Source organism: Pangasianodon hypophthalmus, chromosome 4 (genome assembly GCF_027358585.1).
Source record: "Pangasianodon hypophthalmus isolate fPanHyp1 chromosome 4, fPanHyp1.pri, whole genome shotgun sequence".
Taxonomy (NCBI): Eukaryota; Metazoa; Chordata; class Actinopteri; order Siluriformes; family Pangasiidae; genus Pangasianodon; species Pangasianodon hypophthalmus.
In genome coordinates, this window is record NC_069713.1 from 25868284 (window position 1) to 25886248 (window position 17965).

Here is a 17965-nt window from a genome sequence, read left to right on the forward strand (position 1 = left end):
CCTTGTTTTTAATTCTATGACTTCCTGGTTTTGACCTCCCTCTGTTTTTCGTATTTAAGAACATGTGTTGTCCTGTTTTCGTGTTGTCTACCTGTGCTCTGAAGCGCACTACAATGATACTTGGACTGCCCTTAATAAAACATATGCTGAGTTTATGCACTTGTGTCCTGCCTTCAAAAAAATTGATTAAGAAGTGTAGGTACTGTGGTGCTCTATTGCTTTATGTATAACTCATAGTTTGGCTTTGAAAAAAAAAAAAAAAACATGTATTAGGTTTTCATCTATATTTTATATAGACCCTATTTATATTTTAATATATACCCTATTGTTATATTAAGACCAAGAAAGAAAAGTGTAATAAAGAACCAAGAATGAAAAAGGAATAGCTTTTATGCCACATAGTGCACACATCAGTGCACTGTAATAACCGAATAGAGAGGAAGTCCAGGTATATTGGTATCTGCAGGCACCTGACACCTGATATCCTTATTTCTGGGATATTATAAAGAAGTGTGAATCTGAACCACTGAAACATTTTTTTTTTTTTTTTAAATACTTACAGATTTTTTTCAAACAGATTTTTTATATTGTCATTTAGGCTTGAAACTGTATATAGAACATAATGTTTCAGTATTCAAAACATTTATTTTCCAGATGTTTTATCCTCCAGAGAATTTATATTTTAGGTATTTTAGGTTTACACTGCGTTCAGCAGAGCTGTATTGCAGATAACACTCAGAATTTAAATAATGTGATTTGCTGTCAATTTGGTGTCACTAATATAGATGTGACAGAAAAAAAAGCTTTAATCAGCCAAACTACTCATTTTATTGACTTATCAAATGTATCTTTCATCCAGTAAAATATTCCATAATATATTATCATGCATTTCACCCATTAGCAATCTGATGATTGGCCAAATTAAGATTATATAACCATTATTTTTGCATAGAGCACACACTAGCATGATTCACTCTGGTGCTGTGAAAACCATGAAAATAAATGTGAATGTCACTTGTGTTAGTGCAGAACATGAAGGAGAAGCTGTGTGAGGTCTGGCCCATTTATGTCATGTGTTTGCACCTGTCTTTATATTTGTATGCTACTTTTTATGCTACAGATGCCACAACCTTGGACGGTCACAACACGCTGTGGGCAGCATTTTGCTGGCATGGTTTGGATCCACTTGTCCCCTTAGTCACTGTAATGAATATGCTATGATGAAACATTTCTATCCTGTTAGGCGTGGCCTGTTCCAAGATGAAAACCAGGAGTATGGTCTGAGAACTCAGTGTATGGTATGATGAGTATAAATCATATTCTATGGCATTCACAGTCACAAGATCTCAACCCTATTAAACACCTATGGGAGATTTTTGGAGCAAGGTGTTAAACAGTGCTCTCCAGCACCATCACCATAAGACAAACTGAGTGAATACATTTTAAAAGAATGGTTATCCCTTCAGTACAGCTCCAGAGATTTATAGAATCAATGCCAAGGTGCAATAAAGCTATTCTGATGGCTCATGGTGGCCAACACCTTTCTAATTAAATTAATGTCCGTTTTTCTCATCTGTATGTAGCAGTTACACTTCATATAGTTTGTAATTTATTTTTCTTTCAAACAGACTTCTGCAGAAAAATGTTTCTTCCTTGGCAAATAAATCCAAATCCATTTTTAATGTCATTCTATGCATATACACATACACAGAACACAGGAGATATATTGTTTCTCCATGATGCACCACATAAGTCAGTAAAGGGATTTCTTACGTAGGCCTAACTAATGCAAATATCAAGCCCAGCCAAGATTTTAAAAATCGCATTTCACTACCCCTGCAGAACGTATTCATGGTAGTATTATTAAATTATTTTAAAAAGTTGAACTCGTAAAGCAGATTTTACAGCTCGTGTTTTGTTCTGCTTGAAAAATCTTTTGTGCTGTTTTCAACATGGAAAACTTTTTTTGTTCCAGTTTCAACCATGGCAGAACTACACCTTACCTGTAGATCTTGTAGCGTGTTGAGAAGCCCTGCTGAAAGCGCTCCTTGAACTCAGTGTACTCCGGGCACCGGTGGAAAGGACCCTTGTCAGACAGGAGCCAGTCCAGCTGAGCCGGACTTGCCTTGCCAGGCAGAGAGGAGGAAGACAAAGGCTCAGGGCGCTCGGCTGAGGCAAGGAGCCAGCTCAGAGCACCCAGAGGTGCCCAGCGCCACACGAGCATCAAGAGGAACCATCTAACACCCAGAGCGCTCTGCCAACACGACGCCATCCTGCCACCGGATGCCTGGGACCAGCATTCTTCTGCCAATCCCGCCTGACCTGGAACCAGAGGAAGGAAACAGGTGATGTCAGATGGATCACTGCCAGGTCAAAAAAATCTGAGTACATTAGCAAGAACTGGGTCTCTTTCCTTATTCATGAAAAGCAATTTTTTTACATTCCTGATATTTATTATTCAAAATATTATTTTAAACTAAGACAATGAAATGTTAAGGAGCAAAAGGAAACATACTCTTGCTCTAATAAAACATCTATTAAGGAATTACAGGAGAATAAGGCAGTGGTTCTGAATTCATCTTTTTGTTTGTGTATGTTTCATACAACTTTGTAATATGAATGGCTGTGTGTATTTTGCAGAAGAGGACTTTTGCAGAAGAGTTTGTGAGGCAGAGTAAACACTCAATTATTCAATAGTTCACTGGAGGGAAAAAATAAACAAGTCCGAAAGTCGAAGGGTCTATCATGGGCCAAATATTAATAGGTGAGTGGTAGATTCAGCATTGCAACATGGGATCTGGGAGAGAACTTACTAATGCCAATGCACTGATGCACGTAGTATCCTGGGGGGGTTTCTGGGACCATCAATATTCCCTGACAATGTTTCCTCATCTTTACCAAATTTACAATGAAAATTAATTTCACTGGGACCAGATGTGCACATGGATTCTTAATGATGTATGAACTACCTTGCTTTCATTTGGAAGTAGAGCAAGACACTACTGTGAGCTTAGAAAAAAAAAAAGCAATTAGTGTGCAAGTGGCAAGTCGGGATCCAAATCCAAGGCATGCTTTGTAACCCACTAATAACCTTCCATGTATAATGCATATGTCATTTGCTCTATTTACTCAAAATAGTCTATCCAGGCACAATTCATAAAGCTGCCTGAGGCCAGTGGATATCCAGAGATGATGTTTATGTTTATGTAAGAACATCGTATTTCCACTCTCTCACTGGTAGTACTAATACAGGAAATTTAAATACCCTCATTCCTCTGTAGAATATCCTTCTCCTCCCTTTCTTTCCTCTACTCCCTCTCTTTGCTTTGTGCCCAGCAATCTTCTCACTAATGTAATTCGTCACTATTCTATTTCTCCTCCCATTCTCCCTTACATATTTCATTCCAATCCTCCTTCAGACCTCTTCTATTCCCTTTATACTATTGTTCTGTTTCGTCCACTGCCTCCATGGCTCTGTAATAAAAGCACTGTTTCAACAGGGAGAATGAATTACCTTTTTAGAGTAACAGTTGAAGAGTAAGCAGTAGTTACTTCACAATACAGTGATTTAATGAGAAATACATTTACAGATTAGTTTCTGCTGTACAGAACCTTACTTCTCTGAACAGAGCTTTTATGAAATTAAATTGTGTGGTGTGCAACTAATACACACAAAGTATCTTCAGTTTGTACTGCAGTAAATTCAGACAGGGCAATAGTGAACACAGAGGAACTGAAGAGAGAGAGCGAGAGAGAGAGAGAGAGAGAGAGAGAGAGAGAGAGAGGGTATGTGTGTATGTTTGAGAGAGAGAGTGTCCATGATGAACTACATTACTGTGCTGATAACATTGATCAAATCCTGCAATGCTGCTCCAGGTTCCCTAAATGCCACCCTATTTGTCAAACTAAAACAGAGCCACTGCTAACAAAGTGCCTTTCTCAGTCGTTAAGAGAAAATGATGTTAATATCATTCCAACACCACTGCCAGATATGGTCCTAATTTACTAGATAAAGAGTATTGATACACATTTATGATGCAAGGGAGCATATGTTTTGTAGATTAAAAAATTTCCACACATGCTGGATCTTAGGATTTAATCAAAGGACAAGGTTGAATTCGTCTTTGTTGTTCAGAACCTTTATTCAGTGATCATAACAGTAGATTCAGTTGCGCTTTGGGAGCGTGTGACTAAAAACAAGCACATTTAGCTGTCCAGAGTATAGTGCATGCAGAGTTGTAGGATAAATCATTATGAACCCTTTGGATAACTTTGATAATTTTTCTTAATGTTGATTAAATTCCGAATGTACCGATGTACCTTCCTCAACCAATGTATTTATCTCCCACTCAAAGTGCTGAATAGATTAAACATTTAAACCGGTATAAAAGCTGCTGTTCAGTCACTGTGCCTATATTTTTGGGGGATAGTTTCTATTGCACTGCTAGTTTCTTCAGTCTGATTAGTGCAGCTTGACTGTGATTGTGGGCGTGACTCACACATGAAATCACATGAAATAATTTGACCGGCTGTTGCCCCGTGACATTTGGATTTCATTTTCATAAAGTTCACAAATGTTTACATTTATTTCTGCTCTCATTGCCTGTTTTCCACCACTCTTGCTCCCACAATCCTCTGCATAGAATTTTCATCTGTCTCTATACAAAATGAATGTGCCGCCGCAATGTGAGCACACCGTAACTAAGCTTCATATAGTATTCTTTCACACAAAAGGTTTCTAACGCTTGCTTTGGATGCATGATAAGTAAGGCAGGGAATGAGAGAGAACCTATGAGAGATCTATGAGATACACACAGTAATGCTACGAGGTTGAGTTCAGAGCTCTTCCTCTTTCGCGGCTCATTATGCTGGAAAAGAAGCAAATTGCATTCAACTGCTGAGGAGCATAGAAGATGGTTGCCTAACAGTTGCCAAACCAGCTCTTTTCAAGCCAAATAATCTTTCTTTCTTTCTCTCTCTTTCCATCTATCTATCAATCTATCGCACCCCATTCCAATGACTTCACTCCTGCTGGCATTACTTTATCTCAGCTCTGCGTGTTGTCTGCCATCTCAAAAAGAAAAAAAAGGCAAGACTGATGCTAATTCCACTGAGTGTTAACTAGGGTGCAAATCCAGGCAGCTTCCAAAATTCGTGCCATGAGCACTAATTGAGCGCTTTCCTTTATCTTTTGGAAGGAGAAGGAGTGAAGTGAAGTAATTTACGGACGTTTTTTGTACTACAATATCTTGGCAGAATTCTTCCAATCTTGATTCAAATTTGCCTTTCAAATGAAGCCCTGTGCTTGAGCACTGACATCGTAGACTGATGCTCTGGCTCGTACCTCCAAAGCCTCCGGGGATCCTGACTAATTATAAAATACATAAAACATATTGAAAATGCCAATGAAACAATGGAAGAAGTGCTGAATTTAGCTGTGACATTTACATGCTCAACTTGCATAATTCAGGTGTCTTTATATTTACCCTCAGCACCCCGGAGGAAATCTGGGAATAAGACAGGATTGCTTCGAATTTATTAGTGCATAATTGGGACATGCAATGGTATATGTCTCTAGACTACACGTAGCATCCATTTATGCTCTCCCCCTTTAAAAGCGCTTTAGAGGTGAGCTTAAGACAGCCAGCTGGGCTTCTGCAAGATGTTCACTTCACCTGAAGGCTTTAGTGCGGTATAATGGCACTGGAACTAATTGATCAGATAACACTCATCAGGAGGTTTGCGAGATCGGTGGACGGCCTGTGTGCTCTGGAGCTCTGAAGGATTATCTTAGTGCTTAACGGGGTTCAAAGTCTCTGTAGTGTGGTGCATTTGTATCTAATTTTATCCTTAGTGATGTAGAATTACCCATCTGGAGCAAATGCCATGTGGAGAGGGGAATCTGTGCAGAGTCAAGAAGTGAATTGTCAAGGACTTATCTGTCAGCATGTTTTTAAACTCCATGTTAGTGGGCAAATCTCTCACAGCATTTCCTGAACACACATATATTTTACAGAGTCTTTAACATGTTTACCTCCTGGAAAACTGCAGACAGATCATAATCCAGTCATCAATTTTGTTATTAACAGCTCCTTAAATTGACATCTATTTCAGAGTCAGTTTGACTGATATATCTGGTAAATTCCTCAACAAAATGGTTTCTCATTAATTCTGGAATGGCAGAAAGTATAAATTCTTTAGACTAACAACATGTTTTCAGATCCTGCTGAGGTTGTTTTTCTGGTTTCCACGTCTCCCAGGAAAGGATGTGCAACATATCTACTGGGTTTGCAATGTAATAAATAAAATGCATTTTAGTCTGAGATTAGTTGAACAAGTCTGCAAAGCACATGAAGATGTAAACGCAAACACATCAAACCATCAGCTGAGAATATTCTACAGTTCCTAATGATCTGCGTTGCATGTTTCTCACAAAAAAAATCTAGCTTTGCCAAATTAGCAAAGATTTTAAAGACTAAGCGGTAAAAAAGTGTCTTTACACACACACACACACACACATATATATATATATATATATATATATATATATATATATATATGTGTGTGTGTAAAGACACTTTTTTACCGCTTAGTCTTTAAAATCTTTGCTATATATATATATATATATATATATATACATATATATATATATACACACAGTACAAAAACATTTTAGATTTCCAAACATTCATTTTCCAGCTCAAAATAAAATGTTACAGAAAAATGTTTGTATGTCAGTAAAGAAAGCAGCAGATTACATAAGAGACACTTTTCAGACAAAAAACATAAAGAAGGCTGCTGGGTTTTGCTGCAAAAATAAGAAGCGAGTGTGACAGTCAAAGTCTCCAGAAGAACTGTGGCTGCTTCTGCAAGATGCTCAGTAACACTTACAGCTTATTCCCTTATAAACCTGCACAAGACGTACCTGAGACTACACAATTTATTTTTTTAAAGTAAAGGGTCATCACAATAAAAATATTGACTTTGTTTCATTTATTACTGTTTACTGCTCTTTATAGTATTTTTTTAATGTAGAAACATTTAATTTCATTATTTTCGAAGGCATCTTTGCCCTACAGCATTTTTTTTTGCATGTGCCTAAGAATTTTGCACAGTACTCTGTATATATATATATATATTTATATATATATATATATATATATATATATATATATATATATATATATATATATACACTGTGTATATATTTCACAGTATTATATTTAGTGTCCACGTAACAATTATATTTTGTTAGAATAGCTATAGCATCATTCCTTCACCAGCCTCGCTTTTTTTCTCTCTCTCTCAAAATTAATTTAAAAAAAAATGCAGTTTTACCTAACTGTTACAAAACAGCGACACTGGAGACTCCTTCCAAGAATGCTAAATTACTCTCTCCTCACCGAAAACTCCACATAACAGTTACACACCAATTTTAACCCATTTATGTGGAGCTTCTAGCATACAAGTACCTGTGTAAGTTGTTACTATAGAAATGATAATGTATTAGAACATGTGCCTTAATATAAACCTCTTGTAGCTGGCACTACTCTCAGAGCTGATTAAAGAAAAATAAGCAACACCTTCTGTCCAATCAGATTTGAGAATTAAATTTTTATTAGGGGTCTAAATACATATGTTACCATCTGAATTTAGTGTCACTAAATTGAACGAAATAAACAAACTGTGTATGAAAAGGATTGTCATGAACAGTTTCAGTTTTCAGGTCTGTAAAAGTGAACATTTAGGACGGTCCTCAAGATTTCATTACATTTTGCTTGTGTTCAGTGAGATGCTTTTACGATTGCTCGTGAAGAGTCACAAAATTACACTCAAATGCTTGTGATGATTATAACATATATAGAGATAGTGGTTGCTATGATGACCAATTACTTTTTAAACCTCATTTTCCATTTGGAGACAAATGACGCTCAAAATAATTTCCTCATTCCCACTAAAAAAACAATCACATAAGATCATACTGACAAATTCAAATGATGTTCCATGGCAAAATCAGGTGATTGCACACAGTAGCTCCACTTAAATCAATGTGTAGGCTTTAAACATAAATTAGGTAACTGATCACACTTGGTTAAATCATCATCTGTTTCACATAAGATACTACTCCAATGCTGCCTAATGACAAGTTAAATTAATAAGGAATAACATATAAGGACTGAAGATATTTTTGGCCATTGGCATTCACTAATAATGGCAAAGGGTTCAGAGACTGCTGCTGAGTCTACTTCATTGCAGGCATCGCTAAATGGCGCAATAAGGGTGCATAGAGGGCACTGATGAGCACACTTTAGAAGCCTAAAATGAGAAATGGGACACCCTGCGGCCTTCTCTACCTACTTGGCAGACACAAATGAAGACCACAAGGCTGCGAGTGCACCATTTGGGACAGGGCCATTATTTGCATCTGTGACAAATTTAAGCAAAGCTTAAGCAATTTGGTGACCACCAATAGGAGTGAGAAATGGTGGTTTGCTTCCTTTTTTTTATCCCTCACTCTCACATATTTGTTCCTACTCAGAGTTCCTAAGACACTTAGTGAGACTTGCCACACTACTAGCTGGATGTGTTTGATTTACCCAAAATTGCACAGCACCATTCTATTTCAGGTGCAAACTGTTTAGGCATGTCAAGTAGGAAAGCTAGAGTTTTAGACTTATTCTGAGAATATAGACAGTGCAGTGCATGAATACAATTTATAAACAAGCATTTTCCTACAGATTTTCTATATTTAGCAAAAAGACATCTGATTTGTCAAATTCGAATACATTCTGGCTCTACTAATAAAACCATGACAACCGGCAGAAACTAAAGATGGGAACGCAACCTAGCATCCATATAATGCAATTTGAGTGACATGCAGTAAACAATCACTGCGGGTATGAACACAGGCTCACAGCCTGATCTATGTACTGTAGCAGAAGGGGCGGAGCCACCAGAGCATGTAATGGGTTATATTGCACTAAAAGGCTAATAGTGAGATTAGAAATAAAATGAAAGCATACATTTTGGTTTTAAAAAGTCTCCTTTTGCTCCTGTGTTCCAGAAAATGTTAGCTTTTAATTTGAGACAGCTTCTCTTCTGACCCCTGCTGTGGACTATGACGGTGATACCAGGAGCATTCTTCCACTTTGTTGCAAAGACATTAAACTGGAGATAATCTCTTCAGCATATACGTTCCCACCACTTTGAGAATAATTATGAGCTTTCCTCCCCTGCCACAGGGCTCCAAACATCTGTTTGGATTTCCGTTGATACAGTAGGCAGCGTTAGAGCTGTGCCACTCTGACAACTGTTCTGACCAAATCTTATTTTAAGGAATCAAATTTACAGTGGCTGGCTGTCTTAGCAGTACCACATTTCACACATATTGCACAGAAGGAAGCAGGAAGAGGGTGGCCTGGGGGCGTGAGATCCTTTTGTTCTCATAAGAAGAAATGCAGGTAAGAAGGAATGAATCCTATCCTAAAACCTTGCATCACACTGTTACAGCACATGGACATGTCAGAATGATATAGATTGGAAGCAGCAAAGTAGAACACGAGAACCAGCTTCAGAGCCAAAGTTTTAATAAGGGCCAGCATTATACATGGCCAACCTCGCAGTGCCAATATTTTATATGCACTTTCACCCTGAGAAGATAATTAAATATTATTTTCCAGCAAAAATATCCATCTACCACATCTTTTCATCATTTCGTTTGTAGTGTCTTCAGCAAGTTGAAGATTTTCTTCAGGATCAATAAATTTTATCAGATCTAACCTTATAAATAGAGAAAGCATGATCCAATAAGTGAGTTAGAAAAGAAGCATTTAATTAAAACATATAAGCATGGCTAGTTAATCTGCTAATACAATTACAGAGGCGTGAATGCACATTAAAGTGAAAGCAATCACATTCGACTCATCTACACCTATCTGCTGAAGTTGCGTGAGTTGTGTGTGTGTGTGTGTGTGTGTGTATATGTGTGTGCATGTTCTTTAATTTAATCAGCAAAGCACAAGCCAGATGTTGCTGAATGTTAAATAGGAGAAGGCTATCTGTCGAAGCTGACCTGGTTGACATAGAATGAGGGTAGATTCACACAATCCAGCTGCTTTATGATGTGAGACAGATATCTCTCTATCAAAGTATAAATGATCTCTTAGTGCTCTGCTGTCCAGCTGTTCTAGCCATGCTGGGGTGAAATCTCTTAAACATTAACGATGCAATCTTCCTTACACGATCTTACCACAATATTGACTTATACACATAATACTCTGATTACTAAATGCACAAACATTCAATGAAACTTCATTTTCCTCATTTTACGTGTAAAAAATTATCGATGATTTTATTTTATAATAAGCAATCATTCTTCGCTTGGCAAAAAAGCTGTGAAAGCCCAGTGACCTCGCCTTCAACCCATCTGCTGTCACCATAACTGCAAGAAGAAATAATGATCGTAATACATGCATGTAATCCCATGAAAAGTGAAAAAGTGGAGAGGTTAGATTTCCCATAAAAGAGCATATGCTGAGAATATTCAGCTTTACTGATCTGTATAGCCTATAGGGCAAAAGTTTTTTTTTCACACAGTGTGAGTATGGTGTGGTACGATCAACTTATTATTCAACTTTATTTTCAGTGATTATGTCAGTCTGTTCATGATGTTTTGCATGTTTTGTTTAACAAGGTGTGTAATAACTGTAATTATACCACAGCAATGTTGAATTCATAATCATGATTATTTAGAAGGTGTTCATTTTCTTTAACAAGAGATCTGACAGTAGTGCTGCTGTATAACAAATCACAGGTTTATTTTAATGCGTTTATTCTAATTTCTAATCATTTCTATAGTAAAGCCTAATCCACATGTGTAACTGTTGAAATGGTGAAGTGAGGAGATGTTTAGTTTTTTTTTGTAAGGCATGTCCAGTGTTAGCGCATTGTAACAGTCAGAAGTAAAGCTGTAAGGTAAACGTTACGTTTTTGGAAACAGGAAAGTCTTCAGGACAGTGTGCCTTGCTGTTTCTCAGTAATATGACAAGCTGTTTGTCTTATGAGCTTAGAGCTTGTTAGAATGTAAGTGACAATTGGAATTAACTTGCTTCCCAGACACTACACAAAATTAAAAGAAAATTTTCCCCCTTTCAGCTGCTCTTGTTTGGGGTCTCCACAGCAGATCACACTGGGACCAGCACTGAGAGTGCACTGGCTCGTGTAACCCTCCAGTGGCTGAGGTTGGTACCTTGACCAGGAATCGAACCTGGACCACAGCAATGAGAGCGCCACACGCGAGCCACTAGTCCACCAGTGAACACACAAGATTAAACGAAACTACAAATGGATAACAAGTATGAGGTGTTCTTTAATAAATAAGAAACTATTAGCGTTGACTAACTGCTGTAGTACAAACTGCTGGAATAAAATGCTTCAGGATGTGATGTTAATCAACTTTTTATCACATAATCTATATAACAGCATGCCCTTTTGTTTTTGTACTTTTTAATGATATAAATAATTTTCAAGATCGAGCAAAATCCTAATTGGTGGTTGAACTAAAAAGAAACACTTGTGACTTTTTACTCATTTATACATAAACTGATCATGTGATAATACTCGATACACTCAATAATAGTGACACTTAATGCTGTAAAGGCCATTTTTACATGCAGTTGAAGTCTAGAATTCTTCTACATTTTTTATAAATTGTGAGGCGTAAGATCAATATTACATACCATTTCATTAAGGAAAGAGAACGATGGAAGGATCTCAGAAAATTCTTGTTTGATTCATACTGCTCCGTAAATTATTTGGACTTGGAGCCAGGCTTTGTCAAACACTGTGTAAACTCATTTGGTAATTGAGGAACAAGCTGGAGCCCTGTGCAAACACGACTCCCGCACACCTATGGAACGCTCACACTTCTAATGAGGGAATGAGGCTCTGAAACACACACACACACACACACACACACATACTTTCTACACAAGAAACTCACTTCAGTCCTGTTCCTATAGTTGCCTTGTATCAGTCTCCAATTATCTCAAGTACCAGCTGCTTTGACACGTGTATATGAGGACTTCATCTATCTGCCTTTAAGAGTAAAGGTGTCAGCCTGGGATCATGATGAATTCATGGGCAGTCATAGGAAATAGTTAGTTATAAGTGGATACAAATTTGATTATTTTCTTGTTTGGTTGTGTGTGTGACACTTAAACATTCATAACTTTGACACATTTTTTTTTTAAATTCGTAACATTTACACTATATTTACCTCAATCTTAAATCAGGAGCAATCTTCCTACAATTTAACACTAAATCATGTTTAAACAACAGTTAGTTCCGGTCCACTAATTTGACTGGTCAAGTGGCGTTCCAAGAGTGCTTATATTTAGTATAACTGTACTGGGAAATTTCACTGTTTGTGTCACTCCGCTTGTCTGTGTTCACTACGTACAATTCCAATTCTAGCAACAGTTTGTTATAGAATTGAAACCCTTAATACACTTGTTGGCTGTCAGTCAGTCTGTGCGTTGCATGGCAAAACACAATGCTCTATCCAGCTGTGGCTTCTTCAGGAACCATTTTCGTTGACAGAGCAAAAATAAACAAAAAAAATTGTCCATGTTGTGTCTAAAATGTCTGAAATGCGGCCATGTGCCTACAGCCAAATGACAGCCATGCCGATATTCAGTATATCAGCACTCTTGCTCATGCAGTATTGCTTAATTATTACAATGCTGTCCTGTGTGTTCTAATATATGCTGATTTTTATTTTGTCTTATGGTTTAGTTTCGAGTTGTTCAAACAAAACTCCACACACTTCACCAGCCTCAGTGAAAAGTATTGAATTTTCCCTTCAGATTATTTCCCCTCTGCACACACTGCTTCTGACATCTGCTCTCAGATCCGTTCTCATCCACACAAGCTGTTGGAGCTGTGTGTACTCCTGACGTGTTGTGCCACAAATAAGCTTAACACCCTGCCCCGAAACTGCCACATCCACAGACTGATAGACAGACAGGCAACGATAGATAGATAGATAGATAGATAGATAAGATAGATAGATAGATAGTAGGGGTGTAACACAATGCCATTATCTTTATCTGTATCTGTTTAGTGTTCCAAATATTTGTATCTGTTTTCATACTCAAATTTTTCTACTAGAAGTGAGCATGATCTGTACTGGAACTTTTGTTCTTGTTGTTCTTGTTGTTGTTTGTTTTATGTGAAGCCTACCACCATGCACTGGAAGCAAACACTGAAAACAGGGCTGTTGGAGAAAGAAGTAACTGTTCATTTACAAATTAAACCAAAAAACAGCAATTTGCAGAACATTACTTCATTCACCTCCTCACCCAAGCACCTTGTGGAACCTTCTGGCAAGCTTTTATCTTCTATCTAATGTGACTGAGTAAGCAAGCTAACTGGTTTTCCAAGCATTAATGTCTTTCCCAAATCAAGAAACTGTTATTTAGGCTACAGTAGACAATATCCATCTAATAATATTAGATTATATCAAATTTACTTCAGTTTTTGTGCTTGTAACATTGCCGAAAGATCAGAAAGTTTGCTAAACACACTATCAGTGTGTACTACGGAGCTTCTGCCAGTCAAAATAACAGCATTTCGTTATGACGCCTATATAATAACATTTTCTTTTCAGAACGACAGAGAATGAATATGCAAGAGCACATGCAGTGAACAATTTTTACAATGTTTTACAATTTTTTTTTTTTTTTTGGAAAATCCTGCGAGATCCTGATCTCTGACACTGGTAAGATTTCCATAAATAAATAAATACAAATAGCATATTTGTATTCATATTCATTTAGGAAGCATTGTCTGCTCAATTTGAATAATGTATTTGGATTAAACAGACAGTCAGCTTCATTGACTAATCTTGAATTAATCTTGTGTAATGTCATAAGACAACTGTACAGCATGTTTATATTAAACGCATTTATAAATTGGACCAAATACATTTATCTGTTTTTTACATATTTTTTGTTCTCTTAGCACAAACAGTTAACCGTACAAATAGATCACATCTGGATTTTTCTATGATAGCAAGTAAACTTTTACTGCTCCGTACCAGCCTTTTGTTCTCCAAACCTCGACTGCTTTAGAATTCTTAATGATGTGAGGAGCAGGAGAGCGAAAGGGAAAGATGTACCGAAAGAAGGCAGGATCAATACCTGGTTATAACACAAAGGCAGACCCTCAACCTGACCCTGTACAACCTGCATTCACACACAGACACACACACACACAAAAAAAAATGGAGCTGAGAGAAGGTACCTACTGACTCATGCAGTACATCTCTAGTTTACAAGCAATGCCATCTGGTTAACAGCTACCTGCTTGAGTTGTGCTATCATGTGTGTATAAGGTAGCCAGTGTTGGTATAGTCAATGCTGACACTATTTGGGCCATTTCATTACACTATGTAACATAAATAATCTAGATGAATTAGAAAAAACATTTCCTTTTTTCGTTTTGTTAGTACAGTGTTAGGAGTCAGTTCTACAGTTAGTCATGGTTTGTGATCTGATGACTGACCCATTGTTAACTATTATGCCTGTGGATACTACTTCTTCTCATAAAAAGCATATAGGCTCTCTTAAGATGGTATATTTTTTTTTAAAAAAAGCAAATATTTCATGATACACTGCCACCACACTTCATAATAGAGTCATATTTGTGTGCAGAGCCTAATCCTCCTCACACATTGGCAGTATAATTTAAGTACTGCATGTTCTTCCCTCATATTTCCCAGAACAGTTCAGTTGGCTTTATTTGGAAGTATTTTGGATACCTTAAACTTTCAAGTGCTAAATTAATCATTTTTCCCTAACAGTCTCAGTCAACATGCTAAGAAAAGAAAGGAATAATATAAATGAGATGATTAAATATTTAGTTTTTTACAGGAATGTACAAAGAGATTCTGCACTTGAAATCCTGGGAATAAACACATACATATAACATATATACATATAAAAACATATAACATACAGTCATTGGCTGGATGAGAGAAGAAGAAAACACTGTGATTTGTAACAAGTATCTCTAAATAATAATGTAAGAAGTAAAAAGTAAGTTGTGTTTTTTCTTGGTAATGTAATTAAGTAAGATTACAAGTATTCAATTTCAATAATACTCAACTAACGTATAAATATGCCAAAATAATACTTAAGTATAGTAATGAATTACAATTACTCAAGTAGTTTCCACCTCTGCTTACAGTCAGGTGTGTCTCCATGAATTCATGTGTTCGTACCGGTGAGTCAGTGTCCTAATAATAGGTATTGGCAGGCAAAGTGTGACTGCTCAAGTGTCTTTGGAAATGTGGTAATGAGTCAGGACAGATGTGGCATGGTGAAAAAGCCCAGGCCAGAGAGGTTCTCTAACAGTCAATAAATCCAGCTTGAGGTCCATTATTCTCCAGCGCCTACGAAACTTCTCTTCACACCATTCTTGGAAAGAATCTGACCTTTGAACTCATTCATTGGGCTTTTAGTGTTTTAGGTAAAACAGTACTGCAGCATCAATGCCAAGGTCAATCAACTACATCAACTGTAGATTCCAACATCAGCTTAAATAAAACTTTAATATCACAGTAAAGCCTGTTTACTGTATAGTAGTTTATCTTTACAGGAGAGAATTTTACTGGTAGAAGGAACTGGTTTTAGGGTCTGGAACTGCAATAAAACCAATATCAATGTATTATTAGTGTAGACATTCTTTACATTGTTTAGACAGCAAATCATAATTATATTCATCTTATGAGTAAGACGGCTTCATATTAATGAGGGCACAAGATGGGACTTGAATTCTGTGTCGCTCTGCAGGATTCCCTTTGAAGGATTCGTCTCGTATTCAGTAGGATGTGGATGTTGCTTTCCATTCAGTACTTCATGTAAAAAGCATGAGTATACTTATACTATACTTAAATCAAATGAGTTACTGGTTACAAGTTACTACTGAGAGCTGAGAGCATTACTATATATAAAAGGTTGGTTTTAATCACTATTAGAGCTAAGACCACTGAGTTTTATGGATTGGTAGCTAAATATAGCATGCTTAGTGCAGTAAAAATGCTATAATATAAAGCTGTGACTAGCTATGAGTCATGCTCAGTACTTCCACCTATATACAGCCATGCCATGCTTTTATAGTTTAAAAAAAAATACATACAATGTCTGAATAACAGGGGCACTATGTCTGAAATCTGGCATAAACAACTCATCAGCTACAGAGTTTATGGCAAGAATGCCAACCAGCATAGGACCAAAGGATAAAACATCAGGGAGTAAAATGTTCAGTTCTATTATTCAGGCTCCTGTTACCCTGCTAAACTGATGACGTCTGAGACCCCCTAGAGTTTTGCCTTTTACGTTCTTTTGGGTTGTTTGTCTAGTCTCTATGGCAAGAAATTACACTGGGGTATGGTGTTTGTGTGTGTGTTTGTGTGTGCATGTGTCATATTAATTTGTGCTATTCTTCTGGCCTTGAGGCTATAGGCTCATTCACCCAGCAGCTCTGCACAGAAATATAACACACAGGTAGTTCAAGGTTAGCAGGCTGAGGTGAAGCACAAGTCAGTGAATAATAACCTCGAGCTTGTTATTAGGATGGCTGCTGGAGCTTAGGGCCCTTATTACTTTGCACAACCTGCCAGAAAGCAGGGAATGAGGCATGAGGAACTCATCATATTCTCACTCCTATTTTGCTTGTTGTGCAATTTATTAAGTAATGCAGTCTAGTTGGACAACTCCCTGAGCTGACTGTGGATAATCCTCACAGGAAGTAGCCCAAAACTGTTATCACATTCATTCTGCTGCCAAATTAGGATATTACAACAAGTATGAGTGTATGGGCTCTATTTCCGTGATCACAGGGAACACACAAGGCATAAAGTCATGGTATTGTTTATTTTTATTTTTATTATCTTCATGACCATTAGTGCAGGTTACAACATAGTGCAAAGTAGAGCAAATATTAAAAAAATAAAAACATATGTTATTAAGAGGTGTGGTTAGGTGTTTTGCTGTGATTTCCAGTTGAATCAGTTTGAATGAACCTTTCATTCATTTAATAAAAATAAAGTGCGTGCAGTGAGCACAGTAAAGTTTTTGTAATGCCATACCATTAAATTTCACTTAGAGATTTTATATTGATTTTTAGTGACCAACAGAACTTAGACTCACTTTCTTTAAGCACTTTATCCTGATCGAGGTTGCAGTGGATTCAGAGCCTATCCCAGGAACAGTGGGTGAGACGCAAGAATAGCTTCTAGATGAAGTGCCACTCCATCGCAGGGCACCACGCACACACATTTACACAATCATTCACACCTAGGGGCAATTTATCTTAGGCAATCATCCTACTGGCATGTTTTTTTGAGGAGGAAACCCACACAGATAAGGGAGAACATGCAAAACTCAGACAATCACTGGAGCTCAGGATGGAACTGAGGACACTAGACTGTGACAACACTACCTGCTGTACCACCATGCTGCAAATATAAGTTACAGCAAATACTGGCCTGTATTTGTTTTTGTTTTCGCTGTCACAGAATTTTATGCTAATACATACTGGCAACAGTGGCATGGTCGAGCGACAGCTGCAGACGGAGAGGAGGCAGGTTGAACTGCCAGGTAACGTGTGATGATTCTCACCTGTATGTAATCAAGGCGAATTTACTTATGCGTGGTTTTTGTTTTTGTAGGGAGGCTGATAACTAGAGAGAGAGTGGAGCTGAACTCAGTGTTTGTGCATGTGTGTCCGTGAGTGAGAAAATGCTGAAAATCGCTCGCAGAACAAATTAAATATAAAAGAAGCACAAACCTTTGTACAAAGTTGCCTGTCTCTCGAGTCCTCCTTCCCACCCACAACCGCCCGGGTTCTACACAGATGTATGTACATGAGGAGGCATAGCAAAAAGCATGACTTGTGCAAC

General features: G+C 37.4%; 1 protein-coding gene across 1 annotated transcript in view; it reads right to left on the bottom strand.

Moving 5' to 3' along the window:
• brinp2 (bone morphogenetic protein/retinoic acid inducible neural-specific 2) overlaps window positions 1-17965 on the bottom strand; it is a 116783-nt gene that overhangs the window by 68189 nt on the left and 30629 nt on the right. The window contains exon 2 of the mRNA XM_026937242.3: window positions 2004-2322. Within this exon, the coding sequence (XP_026793043.2) occupies window positions 2004-2272 (269 nt within the window). The 5' untranslated portion in view covers window positions 2273-2322. The remainder of the gene's footprint in view (window positions 1-2003; window positions 2323-17965) is intronic.